Source organism: Felis catus, chromosome E2, assembly GCF_018350175.1.
Source record: "Felis catus isolate Fca126 chromosome E2, F.catus_Fca126_mat1.0, whole genome shotgun sequence".
In the NCBI taxonomy this organism is placed as follows: domain Eukaryota; kingdom Metazoa; phylum Chordata; class Mammalia; order Carnivora; family Felidae; genus Felis; species Felis catus.
In genome coordinates this window covers 14,909,911-14,929,672 of record NC_058382.1, presented here as the reverse complement: position 1 = coordinate 14,929,672, position 19,762 = coordinate 14,909,911, and the positions used below count along the sequence as shown (strand labels likewise).

Here is a 19,762-nt window from a genome sequence, read left to right as displayed (position 1 = left end):
TTCGTATTAGGCGTGAAGAAGCCATGGCTCAGCGAGGTTAAGCAACCCGCCGAGGGCGCACAGCCCAGAAGCGGCACTGTCCTTCTTGGATTTTGATTTTGTGTTTTCAATGTGCCCCGGGGTTGAGTGGGGGTTGGGGGGGGGATGGGAATCCGTGAGCTAAGCTTGGAGAAGGAGGAAGGTGGAAGGGGTTTAGAGGAAGACGAGCCGGCTGGAAGGGATGGGGGAATCGAATCGCCTGGGTCGCAGACCCTCGCTGCTGGCACACGCGGGTACCGCGGGATCTGGCAGCTCCAGGGGCGGGAGCCAGCGTCCGTGCCCTGGGGGCTCCGCAGTCGCGGGGTGGGGCGCCTGGGGGACCCAGCTCAGCCTTACCTGTCTCGGCGCTCATCTGGTGGTCAACCTGGAGGTGTTGGCTGCGGCGTACCAAACCTTTCTGGGCCCCCCATCCCACGCCCCACCCTGGGTGGGGGGGTGGGGCGCCCAGGACCGGCCGGACCTGTGTGGCCCGGGGCCCGGGTTGCCTGGGGAGCCCGTCACCTCGAGAAGGCAGGCTCTTCCGGGGCTGGGACAGCTGTGGGCGGCAGGATGCCACGATGCCTGCAAACTCATAAATACCGCCGCCGCACGGGTGGCCAGAGACGCGCGTGCGGGCAGCTGGCGCCCCCGAGGGTGAGCCGGGGACCGGGAGGGCGTCCCCCCGCTCCAGCTCCCGGCGTCCGGGCTGCCGGTCCTGGCCCGGCTGTGCCCCGGCAGGTCCTGGGGGAGCTGGAGAGCGAACGGGGGCCGGCCAGAAGGGGCTGGGGAGAAGGGGGGTGGGTATGCAGGTGCAGCGCCGGGGGCGGGATTGGGGTCACCGAGGCAGGATGGGATGCTGGGGAGAGGGCAGAGAGGCTGGGGCCGCCTCCGGGAGGGTGGAATTCCGGGGGGGGAATCTGGGGTTGGAGTGGGGGGTTGGGGTCACTGGAGGACCAGATAGAGAGCGGCGAGGTCTGAGAGCCGAGTGCAATGCTAGGGGTGGAGGTAAAAAGGTGAAAACGCTGCGGTTGCTGAGAGCAGGCGGAGTGCTGGTTACCGGGTTGCCAAGGGCAACTTGCTACCCCGAGCCCCCAGCCCACTCCCAAGCCTGTCACCGAGAGCGAGCTGCGCTTAACGGCAGGAGCTCTGGGGCCGGGACCCCTGGGTTCCAGTCCCGGCTCCATCACATCCCCAGCTGTGCACTGAATCACTGTTGCTCGTTTCCCTCCTGGGTGACACAGGGGACACCCGGTGACACGGGGATCATCACAGTAGCCACCACACATAGGAATGTTGTGAGGCGCCCGTGACTTAATGTATGCAAAGTGCTTAGCACGCAGCGAGTCTCGGGACATCGGGCGCTTGGTAATGATCAACACGCTTGTTTTCCCTGCAGCATCCGGATAACCGTCCTGCCTCCCTCCCCGCAGCGTCGCCTGCGCTCCCTCCACTCTGCCTCCCAGGCTCTTCGCGGGTTCCTGATCTTCGCGCTGTTCCGGAATCTGAGCTACTGTGGACCCCTCCCCTCCCCCATCTGTCCCTGACCGTCCCCTTACGATGCGCCTCCTTTGTCTCTGCTCGTCCTGCTGCTGTGTGCTCCTGTTTTTCTCCCTCGGAGTCCGAGGGGCCCCAGAGGCTCCCAGGGCCCCCCCTGAGCAAGTCCACCTGTCCTACCCGGGTAAGTTTCTGTGAGCACTTCCTGGGCGTTTCCCCCGGAGGCTCAGTGGGCTGGGGGCTCCGGAATCCCATGCCAATTGTTGTGGGACCTTGGGCTTGTCCTTCCTGAGCCTCGGTTGTCTGCCTCTGTTAAATGGGGGTTCCAAGCAGTGTTTCCTCTGGCTGTGTGGGAAATGATTACCGTGTCCACCCGGTGGTAAGCACTCCCCAAAGGGGGCTGCTGTTGTCCCTGCCCATTGTGTCCCCACAAAGCTGCCTCCTGATCCTTGATCCAGAGGCCCGGGTGCCCTGTGGCGGTAAGGCCTTGGACCCTGGAGCCTCTGTACCCAAACATCCTGGGTTTTAATCCCACTTTAAGTAGTTTAATCGTACGTACCTGCTGTGTGACCATGGGCCAGTGACTTAACCTCTCTGGTCTCGGCGTCCTCATCTGGACAATGGGAAAATGTTAGTGTGACCTCACGGCGGGGAGTAAATGAGATATTACCTGTGAAGGGGCAAAGCGGAGCTTGGCCTGCGTGCATCCATGCCTCTCCCACATTTTTGTCTCAGGGCCCCTTGGCACAGCTAAAAATTATTGAGAACCTCAAAGACCTTTGGTTTATGTGAGTTATAGCCAAATATTTGCATCTTAGAAACTAAAACTGAGGCATTTACAAACTTTAAGTCATTTAACGTGAACACTGATAAATCTGCTCTGCGTTAGGTAAATGGCATTTTTCATGAGATATTACTATGCAAAAGAAAAGAAATTTCACGAGAAGAGCAGCACTGGTTTACATCTTTCTAAGCCTCTTTAATGTCTGGCTTCATAGGAGACAGCCAGATTCTCCCCACATCTGCTTCTGCTGCTGTTGCAATAGGTTGCTTTGGATGATACCTAGGAAGGAAATTTGGTTTCTCACGGGCACTGGGTTGAAACAGGGAGGAGGCTTTTATCATTATTATTTTTGTTATGTTTTATTTTATTTTTGAGAGAGAGAGAGAGAGAGAGAGAGAGAGAGACGGAGCATGAGCAGGGGAGGGGCAGAGAGAATAGGAGACACAGAATCTGAAGCAGGCTCCAGGCTCTGAGCTGGCAGCACAGAGCCCTCTGTGGGGCTTGAACTCACGAGAGGTGAGATCATGACCCATGCAGAAGTCAGACCTCCAACTGACTGAGCCACCCAGGCGCCCCCGGGGAGCAGGCTTTTAAAAGGAGTTTCAAATTATTGTGCCCATAGCTTTTCGATCTTGCACCAAATCTCAGCACACAGCCCTGTCTGTCTTTCAAATAATTTTAGCTTTTTATTTTGCAATAATTTTAGACTCATGGAAGAGTTGCAGAGAGAGTGCAGAGTTCCTGTACCCCCTTCACCCAGCTTCCCCAAATGTCAATGTCTTATGTACCCATGGTACCGTTGTCAAGGCTAAGAAATTAACATTGGCATCATATCACTAACTGAACTATGGACTTCACCCATCTTTCCACTAATGTCTCCATTCTAATCCAGGATCCAACCCACGACTCCACACTGCTTCTGACTCTATGTCTCTAACCTCCTCCTCTCTGTAACAGCTCCTGTCTTGTTGGTTTTTTGTTTGTTTTTAAAAAAAATTTTTTTTAACGTTTATTTATTTTTGAGACAGAGAGAGACAGAGCATGAACGGGGGAGGGGCAGAGAGAGGAAGAGACACAGAATCGGAAGCAGGCTCCAGGCTCTGAGCTGTCAGCACAGAGCCCGACGCGGGGCTCGAACTCACAAACCGTGAGTTCATGACCTGAGTTGAAGTCAGAGGCTTCACCGACTAAGCCACCCAGGCGTCCCCCCGCTTGTACTAATTTTAGATTTAACAGAAAATTAGAGTTTCCTTCTCCCCGGGTTTCTCCTAGTGTTATGTTAGCGTCTTACATAATTACGGTCTGATTATTAAACCGGGAGGTTAACATCGGTACAATACCATTAACTGAACTAGAGACCCTGTTCATATGTCAGCACTTTTTCCACTCGGTTATTTTGTCATTCAGCATTTAGTTGTTCTCCTTAGTCATCTCCAACCTGCCAGTTGCAAAGTCTTTCTTGTCTTTCGTGCTCTCGACATTATTTAGCACTGAGCAGTTATTTTGTAGGGTAGCCCTCATTTGGGGCTGGTCAGGTATTTTCTCAAGATTAGGATGAAGTTATGTGTTTTTCTGGCAAGACTATCACCGCGGCGATGTTGTGTCTTTCCCGGTGCCTGTTATCGGAGAGTTCATGATGCTGACACAGTTTATGGCTGTTCCTTCACCGCCTGGTTACAGGGGTGCGTGCTGGGTTTCTCCAGGGCAGGATTTTTATTCTTCCCTTTGTGGTTAATGAGTATCTTGGGGGAGATTCCTTGAGACCATGCAAATGAATGTTTCTCTTGAAACTTCCTCCAGCCAACTTGGGCAGCTGTCAGTGGATCTTGCCTGCAACAATTGTTAGGTGGTGTTTGGCTAATTGTGACTTTGTAACTTTCTAATTCCCTGTCTCCAGCTAAGGAAACTTTCCTTCCCCCCTTCATCCATCCATTCATCCATCCATTCATTCTTTTATGTCAGTATAGACTTACAGATACCCACTGTTCCATCGGTTAAATATACAGCACTATTGTTATTTACTTTGTGTCTCAAGCTGTCCCGGATTTGGTCTTCTGGATTTCTTTCAGATTGGCTTCTGTGTTCTTTCAACAAACCCCCATCATTTTTGGAGCACTTCCACTTTTTCTGGGATCATAGGTTATTCCAGGCTTATCTTGTATATTTCCTGCCCCATCTTTGGAATCAACCGCTTATCCAAGGAGCCCCAGTTTCTTTCACTGGAGAATGGGTATTTAGAAACTAAGATCTGAGCACTCGGTGTGCTCGCGGCTACCGAGGTATCATTGCTTCTAGGCCCTTTCACGAACAGAGCTAGGCAACATGTGTGTGTTACACGCGTATGCACACATCTCTATTTTCGCGTCTGTGTGTATACACTACCTACCATGAGATCATGCTGATACCTCTGATTCTATTTTTTTTTTTAACATTTATTTATTTTTGAGACAGAGAGAGACAGAGCATGAACTGGGGAGGGTCAGAGAGAGGGAGACACAGAATCTGAAACAGGCTCCAGGCTCTGAGCTGTCAGCACAGAGCCCGATGCGGGGCTCCAACCCATGAAACCTCGAGATCATGACCTGAGCCGAAACCAAGAGTCGGACGCGTGACCGACTAAGCCATCCAGGCGCCCCTCTGTCGTCTTTTTAAAAACATTTTTTTATTACTGAAGTATAAGTTGACATCCAACGTTATATTAGTTGCAGGTGTAAAACATAGTGATTGGACAATTCTATACACTACTCAGTGTTCACCACGGTAAGTGTGGTCGCCATCTGTCACCATACAATGTTATTACGATACAATTGACTATATTCCCTGTGCTGTACTAGTTTCATCTCGGTGACTTATTTATTTTATAACTGGAGGTTTGTACCTTTTCTCTATAGTCTCTCAGTGTCCAGTCGAGACCTAGTTCCCGTGGTGACCCACCCCTTCGGTGTGGCTACTTTATTCACTTAAAATTTTTTTTTAATGTTTATTTTTGAGAGACAGAGCGTGAGTGGGGGAGGGGCAGAGAGCGAGAGGGCGACCCAGAATCTGAAGCAGTTCCAGGCTCTGAGCTGTCAGCACAGAGCCCAACGGGGCGCCCGAACCCACAAACCGGGAGATCATGACCTGAACTGAAATCAAAAGTCAGGCACTCGGGGCGCCTGGGTGGCGCAGTCGGTTAAGCGTCCGACTTCAGCCAGGTCACGATCTCGCGGTCCGGGAGTTCGAGCCCCGCGTCGGGCTCTGTGCTGATGATGGCTCAGAGCCTGGAGCCTGTTTCCGATTCTGTGCCTCCCTCTCTCTCTGCCCCTCCCCCGTTCATGCTCTGTCTCTCTCTGTCCCAAAAATAAATAAACGTTGAAAAAAAAATTTTTTTTTAAAAAGTCAGGCACTTAACCGACTGAGCCACCCAGGCGCCCCACCCCTGTTCACTTTTTAAATATAGTTACCTCCATTGGTCAGTATTTATATTCCATGCTGGCTTCTCCCCACATCCTGGGTGGTTTTAATTGTTAGTTTATTTGGGGAGTGCGTGAAGGAAATTTGAAGCGGGACTATAATTCTAAGAGTCAGAATTACACAAAAAAGGTAGTGTTTTCTCTCCTGGTCTTTCCTGCTCCGTTCCTGTCCCCCCCTTTTCTACCCCATCCACCCCATGTAAGTAACCCATCTATTTCCTTTCTGTTGTATCCTTCCTGTATTTCTTTGGTAGAAACGAGTAGATAACTTGTGTATATCCTCTTACATGAAGAGTAGCCGACTATAGGCACAAATAAGGGAGGGGCAGAGAGAGAGAGGGAGACACAGAATCCCAAGCAGGCTCCAGGCTCCGAGCTGTCAGCACAGAACCGGGCGCAGGGCTTGAACTCACCAACCTCGAGATCATGACCTGAGCCGAAGGCGGACGCTTAACTGAGCCACCCAGGTGCCCCGACATTTAAGAATTTTGAACTGTCACTTAAAAGTTTGGATCTCTGGGGTGCCTGGGTGGTTCAGCCCGTTAAGGGGCCAGCTCTTGATTTCGGCGCAGGCTGTGATCTCACGGCTCGTGGGATTGAGCCCCGCATCCCGCTCCGCGCTAAAGCATGGAAAACCACCACATAGAGACTTAGTCTAGAAGTTGACAGATTTCGTGGCACTGGGCCCACATGGTGGCTGTCACCAGAGCCAGCGATGGCCGCCCCTTTGAGATAGGGCAGGGTCTACAGTTGGCCACACACACCGTAACTCCTTGCTGCCTTATTCCTTCCAGCTGGCCCTTGTCACCGTTTATATTACCCAGCAGGCTTCTAGACATCTAAATTTATAACCCCCAAATAATATCAGGTGTGGGGGTGCCTGGTGACATTGGGGAGCCTGCTTGGGATTCTCTCTCTCTCTGCCCCTCCCCAGCTCGCACTCTCTCACTCTCTCTCTCAAATAAATTAAAAAAAAAATTTTTTTTAAATCATGCATTTAAAGTGGCACAAGGTCTGCACAGAGTGAATAATGATATTAATAATGTAATCCTGGGGCACCTGGGTGGCGCAGTCGGTTAAGCGTCCGACTTCAGCCAGGTCACGATCTCGCGGTCCGTGAGTTCGAGCCCCGCGTCAGGCTCTGGGCTGATGGCTCGGAGCCTGGAGCCTGTTTCCGATTCTGTGTCTCCCTCTCTCTCTGCCCCTCCCCCGTTCATGCTCTGTCTCTCTCTGTCCCCAAAATAAATAAAAAACGTTGAAAAAAAAATTAAAAAAAAAAATAATGTAATCCCAGCTGCACTGTTGCAGGCGCTTTACTCGTATTGACTCACCTAAGCCTCATCAAAACCCTGTAGAGTAGATATTATTGTCATTCTACCTTACAGATGAGGAAACTGAGGCTCAGAGAGGTGAAGTGACTTGCTCAGGGAAGCACAGCTTAGAAACGCCAGAGCCGGGATTGAACTTGGGGAACTCCGGAACTGTATCCCTTGACTCCTCGGTGTTCCGGAGCTCTTAGTTATTGGCCCTCACTCTCTGTGCATCCTTCCCTTCCCCCCCTCTCAGCACCCCCCCACCCCCCCAGGCCTCACCGCCCAGCTCCACTCTGTTCCTCTCTCCCCAGGTGAGCCAGGCTCCATGACGGTAACCTGGACCACATGGGTCCCCACCCACTCTGAAGTGCAGTTCGGCCTACAGTTGACGGGGCCCCTGCCCCTCCGGGCCCAGGGCACCTTCAGCCCCTTCGTGGATGGGGGCGTGCTCCGGCGGAAGTTCTATATACACCGAGTCACGCTGCGGGGGCTGCTGCCGGGGGTCCAGTACGGTGAGAGGGGCCCCGGACCCAAGTGTTGAGGGGAGCAGGAAGAGGAGTGCAGTGTATACTAGAAGCTACTACCACCAGCAGGGGGCTCGGGCTGGGCTGGCAACTGCTCTGTTTACCCGGACCCCATCGTAGGAGACCCTGAAGATGAAAATGGAAGGCGCTGGGGTCCGGGGCCGGGTGGACCAGAGGGCACGGGTCAGAACCCTTCGATCCCCCACCGCCTCCCCCCACCAGCTGAAGGTGGATGGCGGTGGAGGAGACGGCCGGGGGTGCCCCTCGCTGACCACGACCTTTCCCTTTCCCTCAGTTTACCGCTGCGGCAGTTCTCGGGGCTGGAGCCGTCGGTTCCGCTTCAGGGCCCTGAAGAACGGTCCCCACTGGAGTCCCCGCCTGGCTGTGTTTGGGGACCTGGGGGCTGACAACCCGAAGGCCTTACCCCGGCTGCGCAGGGACACCCAGCAGGGCATGTACGATGCTGTTCTCCATGTGGGTGAGGCATCGGCAAGGGTGCGCCCAGAGGTGTGGGGTGGGCGTGGGTGGGAGGACTGTTGAGGGGACCTGGCCGGGGCCAGTGTGGTTCTGAAGGGACCGGGGATGCGCCTGACCTTGGCGATGGTGTCTATGGTTAACCAGAACGCCCGGGTGAGAATCCCAGCTCCCAACACGTAGAACGTTGCTTTTGTCCTCTGCGTTACTCCCCTGTGACAGCTGAGACTGGGTCAGAATTCATGGGACTGTCGTCATGACTAAATAGTTGACATTGCCCAGCGTGCTGTAAGTGCTACATGTTCATTGTCATTATCATTGCTGCTGTGGCTTCTAGGGACAGGGAAACAGATGGGAGATGGAGATTGGGGCTGATAAGGTTCAAGGCCACAGACTCTGGAATCAGACTCTCGGGACTTGATTCCTGGGTCTTTACTAGCCAGCCTTGTGACCTTGCACGGCCCCCCTGGGCCTCAGTTTCCCCGTTTGAAGTGAGGTCATAATAATATCCACCTCAGAGGGTGTATTGAAGATTCAGGTGATCAAGAATGTGAAGCATTTGGAACTGTGCCTGGTACGAAACCAGTATCAGACTGTGTCGGTCTTAACATCGTTGTCCTGGGAGGGGACAAGAGGGCGGGCAAAGATGTGGGCCGGTGTAATCAGAGCACAGGAGACCAGCACGGTCCTGCGGCGGGGGCTCAGACCAGAGGTTCGGGAAACAGTCCCAAGGGCACATGTGGGTGGGTGTGAGGTAGGGATCGGAGAACCGGGATGGCTCCGAGCCAGAGTTACAGCCGACTGAGCAGCTGCCTCAGTCCTGGCAGAAGGAGAGCCGGGCCTGGGTCCTCACTCTCTCCCCGCCCGCCCCTCAGGAGACTTTGCCTACAACATGGATCAGGACAACGCTCGCGTCGGCGACAAGTTCATGCGGCTCATCGAGCCTGTGGCCGCCAGTCTGCCCTACATGACCTGCCCTGGGAATCACGAAGAGCGCTAGTGAGGGCCGAGGGCTTCAGGGTGGGCGGGGGCCTGAGCGGTGAAAACGGATGTGTCCTTCTTAGTGTCTCACCTTAGTCCCTCGCGCTGCAGCTGCTGATTGGTGGAGATAAGGGCTGGGCTGGGAGCCAGACCCAGCCTGGAAGTGGGGAGGTGGGGGTGGGACCCGAGAACCCAGAGTCTCTTCCCACCCCTTTATTTCCTTTTATCCAGCAATTTCTCTCACTACAAGGCTCGCTTCAGCATGCCGGGGAACAACCAAGGCCTGTGGTACAGGTAATCTGGGGGACCTGGGGGACTGGCTTCCCTCCCCCGAAGGGCGGGAGATGCAGAGGAGACCCCGCCTTCGACCCATGCCCTTTGACCCCTCCAGCTGGGATCTGGGCCCCGCGCACATCATCTCCTTCTCCACCGAAGTGTATTTCTTCCTCAATTATGGCCGCCACCTCGTAGAGAGACAGTTCCACTGGCTGGAGAGCGACCTCCAGGTAACCTGGCTGGAGGTCCCCTCTCATCCCCTGACCAGCCTGCCCTCCCCTCCCCTCTCCCTGCCTCTCACTCTGGGCCCTTCTCTCCAGAAAGCCAATAAGAACCGGGCGGCCCGGCCGTGGATCATCACCATGGGCCACCGGCCCATGTACTGTTCCAATGCAGACTTGGACGACTGTACATGGCACGAAAGCAAGGTGGGGACCCCCTCCCTGGGGGCGGGGTGCCGAGCGCCACGTGGGGGGCCGGCCCGATTCACCACTCACCTCCTCTGTCGCCCTGCCCAGGTTCGCAAAGGCCTCCTTGGCAAGTTGTATGGGTTGGAGGACCTTTTCTACAAACACGGTGAGTGACCCGGGGGAGTTCCCCGCCCTCTGATCTCTCCAGGGTCAAGGGGCTTGACCCCCACTTTTTCTGTCTCAGGGGTCGACCTGCAGCTGTGGGCTCACGAGCACTCGTACGAACGGCTGTGGCCCATTTACGACTACCAGGTGAGGCTCAGGGAGGGCCAAGGGCCCGTGTGGCTGGTGTCGGTGGACCCCTGGACGCCCCGGGGTGTGGCCTGTTGTGACATGCCCCTCCTCCTCGCTCCCTCCTCCAGGTGTTTAATGGCAGCCGAGAGATGCCGTATACCAACCCCCGAGGCCCCGTCCACATCATCACTGGATCTGCTGTGAGCAGGGCGGGAAGGGGGCGCCTTCGGCTTCTTGCCTCTTGACTTTCATCGCCTCTTGTACTGGCCTCGGTGCCACGTGCTTTGTAGAGTCACCGTCACCAACTCTCAACCCGAGAGCGTAGGTGCCCCTAGTAGCATGCCCATTGTACAGATGGGGAAACAGAGGCACAGGCAATCAGATGCTCGTTCGGTAGTGGGTTCAGTAAGTGGCAGGGGTTGCCCCGGTCACCGGATGATCCAGAGGCACCGGGCTTATTATTATCCTCGTCGCACCTGAACTCCAGACTAGTCCCATTTCCCCGAACTTCTCACTAACGACCGCCCCCTGTTCCGGGATCCCACACTGTGTCCAGTATCTTGTGTCTCCTGAGTCTTGTCCCATCGGTGACGGTTCCTCCGTCTTTCGTTGTCGTTCATCCTTCACATTTTGGAAGACTCCCAGCCAGTTGTCTGGCAGAATGGCCCTTGGGTCTGGGCATGTCTGACGCTGAGCCTGGGGTTATGCATTCGGGGCAAGACAGTGCCCGGTCGTCACCCAGAAGTGATGGTGTGACCGGGGGTGACGTGCCGTCTGCGTGTCTCATTCCTGGAGGTGTTTCCCTGCATCACCTGGTGAAGGAGGTGTCTGCCGGGTTCCTCCACCGTGAATGTATTATAGCTCCCTTTCTAATTAACAAGTGTCTTCAGGGAGATACTTTGCCGCCATGCAAATATCCCATCTGTCCTCAAACTTTCACCCACTGTGTTGAATCCCTTGGCGGGTCTTGCCAGCAAGAATTATTACTGTGGTGTTCTAATGGGGAGCTTCTATTTCCCGCGTTCCTCCTAGATTTATTAATTAGAAGCCTCCCATGAGGAAAAGTTGTCCCTTCTGTTCCATTTATGTAGTTAGTTATTGATTTATACCAGTCTGGACTCACGGGTAATGATTCTATCCTGTGGGCGATAATCTGATACGACCGCTATTACCTTACTGCTCCTGTTCTGGCCACTGGGAAGGCTTCCGGTCAGGCCCTGTGTTTTTTTCCCACGTGCCCCTGTCATTTGGTGAGCACTTCCTTATTTTTTGGCGCTCCAAGGTGCTCCAGGATCATCTTGTGTTTTCCTGCCCCCCGCCCTCTGCCTTGCAATCACTCATTTCTGCAAGGCGAGAGGGCTTGTTTTTTAAGCCGGTTCTTACAAATCAGGACGATCAAAGTAAGAACCACTTGTGACAAAAATTCAAACAGTGCAGGGGGCAGGAGGTGAACACCAGCCCTCCACACCCCTTCGTAGTCCTACTCTGTTGTTCTGGCTCTTGGATGGCATTTTAGAATGTTCTCCGCATGTACAACGGAGTCATTGTCTTGATAGAGATGTGTTACTGTATTGCCCACTTTTAAAAAACAACTTGGATTATGCTTCATACCCTAGGGGTTCTCAGCTTTGGTGCGCATACCATGGGGAAGTTTTAAAACTCCCATGTCTGGGCCCCACTCCACAACAAACATGAGAATCTTCGAGAAAGGGGCCCTGACATTGGCCCAGTGTTGGCCACCACCTGGAGCAGGAAATAGACTGTGGTCAGCACCAGAAGACTCCTCATACCCCTACGTGATCGCTGTTCTGAACTTTAATCAGCAGAGATTGGTTTTTTTCTTTGATTTTAAATTTTGACATTCCTTCAGACTTCCAGAACAGTTGCAAAAATACAAAGACTTTCCATATCCCCTTTACCAACATTTCCCAAGTGTGAACATTTAGCTGCCTTTGTTGTAATCTCTATGTTATTTTATTTGTTGTAGTTATTATTCTATTATTAATGTTTTATAATTTTATCTTATTATATATAATTATTACTAATATATATTATTACTCCTGGAGAGATCATTTGGGACTCTGCCAATATCTGGCTATTCCTCAAACTTTCACCATTAGTTTCACGATCTACTGATGATTCTTGCTTCCATCTGTTATTACAGTGATTGCTGCTTCCATCCATTATTATAGTGATGGCTGCTTCCATCCGTTATTATAGTGATGGCTGCTTCCATTAGTTATTATAGTGATGGCTGCTTTCATTAGTTATTATAGTGATGGCTGCTTCCATTTGTTATTATAGTGATGGCTGCTTCCATTAGTTATTATAGTGATGGCTGCTTCCATTTGTTATTATAGTGATGGCTGCTTCCATTAGTTATTACAATGATGGCGGTCCCTCATGGTCTCTGCTCATGTCGCCTGGTGTTCTGCTGCTTGTAGAGGATGAGCACACCCTCTCCCCCAGGCACTGGTGATTTAAAAAGCTTTCTTGGGGAGTCTGCTGTGCAGCCAGTGTTGAGACCCACCGGTTTTTATCTATTTTGCATTTTCCCTTTTATTATACATCTTGGCCACCTTTCTGTAGAGCCCTGCTTTGTGATGGCTATGCTATAATTTATTTAACGGACCCCCACTGATGGGCATTTGGGTGACTTCCAGCTCAGGGCTTTTACAGAAAATGCTGCAGTGGGCAGTCTTTTCCAGCCATGCACTTTTCTAGAAGTCAGAGACCCAGGGCACAGGAAGCCTGGCTGGGTCAAAACCCTCAATGCTGAGCATCAGTGAGGTCAAGTCTTAACGGATTTTGCCCTCCTTGGGGGCAGGAGGGTCCTGGCCCGGGAGGTTGTTTCTGCTCCTTGCGGGTCCTCCACCCTCCCCAGCCCTGGGTCTGAATGATTCTGTCTGGCAGGGCTGTGAGGAGCGGCTGACCCCCTTCTCCCTCTTCCCACGGCCCTGGAGCGCCTTGCGCGTGAAAGAGTACGGGTACACGCGGCTGCACATCCTCAATGGAAGCCACATCCACATCCAGCAGGTGTCCGACGACCAGGTCAGTGAGCAGTGGTCCAATCACCTCCCTGAGTAACCAGGCCTGGCATGTTCTGGAGTCGAGTGGTTAAAAACAGGGACTTCAGGGGCGCCTGGGTGGCTCAGTCCGTTAAGCGGCCCACTTACTCTCAGGTCATGATCTCCCGCTTTGTGAGTTCGAGCCCACGTCGGTCTCTGTGCTGACAGCTCAGAGCCTGGAGCCTGCTTCGAGTTCTGTGTCTCCCCTCTCTCTGCTCCTGCCTTGCTCACCCTCTGTTTCTCTCTCTCTCTCTCAAAAAAAAATGAACATTAAAAAATTTAAAAAACCAAAACCAAAACCAAACAAAAAACAAAAACACACGGACTCCAGAGCTGGAAACCCTGGGTTCAAATCCTGCCTCTGCTACTTACCAGCTGGATGACCTCGAGCAACTTATTTCAACTATTTGAGCCACAATTTTCCCATCTGTTAAAGGGGATGATAATAGTTGAATGACTTATGATAGAGAAGTGCTGAGAACGGTTTCCCAAACCTGGTAAATTCCATAGGTGTTTATCAACATGAAGCAGGGACTGAAAGAGGTGGGAAACCAATATGACATGTGGGTGGTTGAGACGCCTTAAGGTTAGATGCACCCAAATAATCACGGTTCACCATTATTTTTGCCACTGTAATTTTAAAATAATAATTATGATGATGATTTATTGAGCACCTGTTGTATATCCGATGCTGTGCTAGATGCTTTCCATCTCGTAGTATTTGAGTCACGAGAGCCATCACATTGGGTGGGTTTTCTTTCCATTTTACAGATGAGATAACTGAGGCTTAGAGACAGGAAATAATTTTCCAAGGGTCACACAGCTGGAGGGTGGCAGAGCTGGGATATGACCCTAAAGACCATATTCTTTTCTTCTTCTTCTTCTTCTTCTTCTTCTTCTTCTCCCCCTCCCCCCTCCTCAACTATGTTCTTTTTATTATAAATAACTTCCATTTATTGAGCCCCACGCGCTCCGGGGGTAGGCTTATGTGTTATCCCGTTCGGTTCTCCCAGTGTGTAGAATATGGGAGTTAAGGCTCAGAGTTGGATAATGTGCTTACAGTCATGGAGAGAGAGCCGTTGCACTGGGATGTAAGTGAGGTTTGTCTGACTCTGGGGTTTGTGCTTATAATAATATCCTACACTTATGCAATCCTCGCCATGCTCTGGGGCCCCTTCAGAAACATCCTTCGGGGTGCCTGGGCGCTCAGTCGGTTGGGCATTGGCCTCTGGGTTTCAGCTCGGGTCATGATCTCACAGTTCATGGGTCTGAGCCTCAGGTCCGGCTCTGCACCGGCAGAGTGGATCCTGCTTAGGATTCTCTCTCCCCCCCCCCCACCGGCCCCTCCCCTACATGTGCACACACGCACTCTCCCTCAAAATACATAAACTTTTAAAAATATAAAAAATAAAAATTGGCGCCAAAAAAATAAATAAAAATAAAAAACGATAAAAGTAAAAAATAAAAATAATAAATAATAAAAATAAGTAAAATATAAAGTAAATAAAAATAAAAAATGATAAAAGTAAGTAAAAAATAAAAATAAATAAAAATAATAAATAATAAAAATAAGTAAAATATAAAGTAAATAAAAATAAAAAATGATAAAAGTAAGTAAAAAATAAAAATAAATAAAAATAATAAATAATAAAAATAAGTAAAATATAAAATAAATAAAAATAATAAATAATAAAAGTAAGTAAAAATAAAATAAATAAAAATAAAAAATAATAAAAGTAAATAAAATAAAAATAAATAAAAATAATAAATAATAAAAATAAGTAAGAAATAAATAATAAAAAATAATAAAAGTAAAAAATAATAAAAATAAAAATAAAACATAAATTTAAAAAGCCCTCTACAAATAATCTCATTTCATTCCTACAAGATCTATGATGTACATGCTATTACTATCATGCCCGCTTTTCAGATGAGGAAAACTGAGGTTCAGAGAGGTCTAGCAATTTGTCCGGTCTCACACAGCCCATTAAAGGTAGAGCTGGAATTTGAATCCAGGTCCCTGGCCCTGGAGTCTGAACGTCCAGCTGTCATTACCTCCTTTGTTTCTGTCCCTTGCAGGACGGGAAGATTGTGGACGACGTCTGGGTGGTGAGACCCCTGCTTGGCCGGATGATGTACCTCTAGGCCCAGGGGCAGCCCTGGTCAGGAGCCCTGGGCCTTGCTGCCTTGGCTAGTGTGAACGGACGCTGCCCAGGCCCGGGTGGAGAGTCAGGGCGGGCCTTGTCTCCCAGCCCTTCTGAGGCCCCATGTGGGGTGGACACAGCCCTCGGGGAGCTGGGGCCGCTCTCCCCTCCTGGAGAGGTGGGGGTGCCCTCTGGCTGTAAGGAGAGGGCAGGTGTACAGGAACCGAGTGAGGCGGGCGCTGGGCAGCCCTGCTCTCCTGCATAGCACTGACGGGGCGGGGCGCCCACGGGGCCTCTGGAATAAAGAGGCTCATCGCTGCGACTCTGCACTTCCGCTGGGGGTGCCCCCTGGCCCGTCTCCTCTCCCTCCCGCGCATCACCCGCCCGGAGTCAGCAGGGTGGGCACGGCCGTCATGACACCACTCTCCGGCAGGTGGCGCTGGTGACTCCCTCCTGGGCGGGCCTTCCGGCCCAAGGCGTGCCAACCGGTGTTGCTTTGTGCCTCAGTTTCCCAGCCCAGCACTGGTTTATCCTGGAGGGGAGAAGTGTTAACACTCCTAGTGTTAGTCCTAGTCCGTGTAAGCCTCCAAGCTAGTGGTGCTTACACGGACCTGCCTGTTTTTTTCCCCTTTCCCCTTCCTCTTCTCCGCCCCCTCTGTCTCCCCCCCCCCCCACCATTATTTACTGGGCGTCTACCCCCAAAGCAGGGAAGGGCCATGAGGGGGGACACTTGCAATTTTCACCAGGACAATCAGGGAGACCTCACTGAGAGGGTGACATTTGATCTGAAGGAGTCAGAGGGAGTAGCCACAGGACCAGAGTGTTCTGGGCAGAGGAATGGCCGGTGCAAAGGCCCTGAGACAGAAACGTGGCTGGCCCTGCAGGGGTGTCGACGTGGAAGTGGAGGCCGGGGCGGCTGGGGCAGAGTGAGTGAGGGGGAGAGAGGGGCAGAGAGGGGTGACAGGGAAAGATCAGAGGACTTTGTCCTCTATCCTATGTGTAGTGGAGCCACAGGAGGGCTCTGAGCTGGTGACAGACCTCCGACTCCGGGAATCCGAGGTCGAGCTGGGCTCCAGCCCCAGGGCTCAGGGCTTCCCTGAGGTAGCCCGTGGGTCCCCAGCTCTGCAGGCTCACCTCGTCTTAATCGCTCTATGAGATGCACGGGCTCAGCTTTCTAAAACCAGCCCATCCCCCGGGTGACACTTTCTGGGGGGGTGGGTCTGTCTCCCCCACTGGACTGTCCATCCCGGGAGGGCGGTGCCCAGGGCTCTCCCCGGCATAGCCCAGCACAAGGTAGGTGCTTAATAAATATTTATTGCCTTACTGATGGCCACCATATGCCAGGCTCCGGCGGGGCGATGCCAGGGACACGCCGGGGACAGCAATGAATCCGCCCCCGTCAGGCCCTGTAGGAGTTCATGGGTGAGCAGAGAAACACAGTTACCCAACGCCGGTGACAAACAATGAGGGAATGCCACAGAGGGGTGCACCCAGCCCGTGAAGTCACCCACTGGGCGGTTGTTGCCCTGAGCTGGTGCCCGTGTGGGCCTGGCCTGTTCCATCCCAGGCCTGGGGGAGGCTGTGAACGTGCCTGGGCGGTGGGGTCCACAGAGAGCAAAGGCCCGGCACTGGGTTTGAATCTCAGCTCTGCCCCTTCCTGTGGGGTGTGAGGTCACCAGCCCACTCTGAACCTCTGTTTTCTCATCTGTCACAAAAGGAGGATCACACATTATGGGGTTGCCTTGGGATTAAATGAGTCTGAAAGCCTTGGGGTCGTGTTGTCCTTGACTCTTCTTTTTCTCACGGCCTTCATTTTTTGTTTAAGCGAGAGCAAGAGAGAGAGAGAGAGAGACAGAGAGAGCACAAGCGGGGGAAGGGCAGAGAGAAGGAGAGAGTCTCAAGCAGGCTCTGCACCATCAGCACCGAGCCTGATGCGGGGCTTGAACTCACGAACTGTGAGCTCATGACCTGAGCCGAGACCAAGAGTCAGATGTTTAACAGACTGAGCCACCCAGGCGCCTCTGTCATGTCCCGCATTTCATTAGCTAGCGGGGCTCCTGGGTGGCTCAGTCGGTTGAGCCTCCCACTTCGGCTCCGGTCATGATCTCGCGGTTTGTGAGTTCGAGCCCCGCATCCGGCGCAGCGCTGATGGTGCAGAGCCTGCGTGGGATGTTGTCTCTCCTTCTCTCCGCCCCTTTTCTGCTTGCTCTCTCTCTCTCTCTCTCTCTCTCAAAATAAGTAAATAAATTAAAAACTTAAAAAAAAAAACCCACACGGCATCCCACCCCCTACCTCCCATTACCTTTCCCTGCTTTATTTGCCTTCAGATCACGTTTGCTTTGGGACCCGCTATGGAGATACATCTTTCATGATTTATTCTTTATCTCCTCCATCGGAAACTGAGCTCCTGGGGCACGGGGGTTTCTGCCAGCTCTGTTTACCCCTGGAGTGCCAGTACCCGAAACAAAGCAGTTCCTCAATGAACACTGCTTGAGTGAATGAGGGAAGGCAGGAGACGTGCAGACAAAATGCTTAATGCGGCACTTGGCGCTGAAGGAGCAGGTAATAAATAGGAGGAACGATGGTAATTTAGGTGAATCAGACGAAGGCCTGGCCCTCGGGGTTCCCACTGCCGGGTGCGCAGGAGACAGGCGCGTCTGGCCGATTGCAACACCTGTCGTGTGTGACGTGCCCAGCAAGTGACAGGTTGCAGGGCGGAAGCCCCTACAGCTTCTGGGAGGGCAAAGCAGAGCGAGGCTTTTGGAGGCTCCACAGATGTGTGTCCAGCAAGCTGGGGTGAGTGTTCCCAGGAGGGGCGGCGGTTTTGGCCCTTGTGAGGCTTAAATTCTACTGGGAGAGATAGAGAAGAAACCATGAACAAAAATACTATCATGCGAGCATTCCGGATGGCGATCAGCACTGCGGAGAAAATACCCTGGAATGAAAGCATTGGGATAGACTCAGTCGGTTGAGCTCCGACTTCGGCTCAGGTCATGATCTCGTGGTTCGTGGGTTCGAGCCCCGCGTCGGGCTCTGTGCTGCTGGCTCAGAGCCTGGAGCCTCCTTTGGATTCTGTGTCTCCCCCTCTCTCTCTCTGCCCCTCCCTTCTCTCTCTCTCCCTCAAAAATAAACTTTATTTTATTTTTTTAATTTTTTTTCAACGTTTTTATTTATTTTTGGGACAGAGAGAGACAGAGCATGAACGGGGGAGGGGCAGAGAGAGAGGGAGACACAGAATCAGAAACAGGCTCCAGGCTCCGAGCCATCAGCCCAGAGCCCGATGCGGGGCTCAAACCCCCGGACCGCGAGATCGTGACCTGGCTGAAGTCGGCCGCTTAACCGACTGCGCCACCCAGGCGCCCCTCAAAAATAAACTTTAAACATACATAAATAAATACACACATTTGAAAAATAAAGCGTACAATTTGAGGAGTTTGGGCCCATGTGTATTCCCATGAAACCGCCACTGTAATCAAGACCCGGAACATTTCCACCACCCCAAAGTTTCCCTCCTGTCCCTTTGCCGCGAACCCTTCCTGTTGTCCCCCAGCTGCTGCCCTCTGTCACCAAAGATTCGATTTACCTTTTCCAGAAAGCTAGGAATAGAACTGTAAGAGACTGGCTCCTTTCACGCAGGCTAACACATTCGCAATTCATCCACGAGGCCCCGCTTACCAACAATTCCTTCCTTTTTATGCGAGCAGCGTCCTGGAATGGATACACGGCAACCCGTTTATCTGTTCGCTAGTTGACGGACGTTTTGGGTTGTTTCCAGTTTCCGGCGATGTGAACACAAGCGCTGTGGAAAAAAAATAAAACAAAAAACCCCGAAACCCCCCAAAACAAGCGCCATGAACCTTCCTGTACGGGTCATCGCGGGAATATACGGATTCATTTCTCTGGAGTAAATACCCACGCGTGGGATCGCTGGGTCCTGTGTCTTCTGCATTCTTTTTACGGTGGCAATCTTGTATTCTGTGACACGTTTCGAGCCCCCCTTGTCACCTTGTTTGGTATTAGCCATTGGTTCATGTGTTTATTATTTCTCTCTCAAGCATTCATTCTCTGAAAAAGAAGAGAAATGGTTGGAAGCCTAGACCCTGAAGCCAGGCTGCCTGTGTGGCTTTGGAGAAGTTACTTAACTTCTCTGTTCCCTTTCGCCCATTTGGAGAATGGGAATAACAAAAGTGCATAGGCTGGTTGTAGGGATTAAATGAGGTGGTGCATGCAAAGTGCTGAGCACAGGGCCTGCTAGAATAGAAAATCTTCAGTAAATGTCGGGGGTTGTAATTATCCAGTAGGCTTGGCACGCGGATGGCGTTCGACGAATGTCTTTATTGAATGAATTTGAACAGTCTTGAAGAGCATCAGCTTTGAAGTCAGACTTCCTGGGGGACATTCCAGCGGAGCTGCTTACAAGTGGTGGGACTTTGTTCCACCTCCCGCTCTCCTCCCCTGCCTCAGTTTCCTCATCTGTTAAATGGGGCTAAAGATCCCACCTCATAGAGAAGTGGTGAGGATTAGATAAGG

At 52.1% G+C, this 19,762-nt stretch overlaps 1 protein-coding gene across 1 annotated transcript; it reads left to right on the top strand.

Moving 5' to 3' along the window:
- The first annotated feature begins 535 nt into the window (after positions 1-535).
- ACP7 (acid phosphatase 7, tartrate resistant (putative)) lies at positions 536-17,001 on the top strand. Its single transcript, XM_023245575.2, has 13 exons — positions 536-672; positions 1,415-1,696; positions 7,373-7,573; positions 7,881-8,063; positions 8,935-9,058; positions 9,272-9,334; positions 9,432-9,546; positions 9,637-9,744; positions 9,835-9,892; positions 9,971-10,038; positions 10,149-10,220; positions 12,934-13,071; positions 15,168-17,001. Exons 2-13 carry the CDS (start codon positions 1,576-1,578, stop codon positions 15,231-15,233), a joined length of 1,317 nt encoding a protein of 438 aa, XP_023101343.1. The 5' UTR covers positions 536-672; positions 1,415-1,575; the 3' UTR covers positions 15,234-17,001.
- The last annotated feature ends 2,761 nt before the right edge of the window (positions 17,002-19,762 follow it).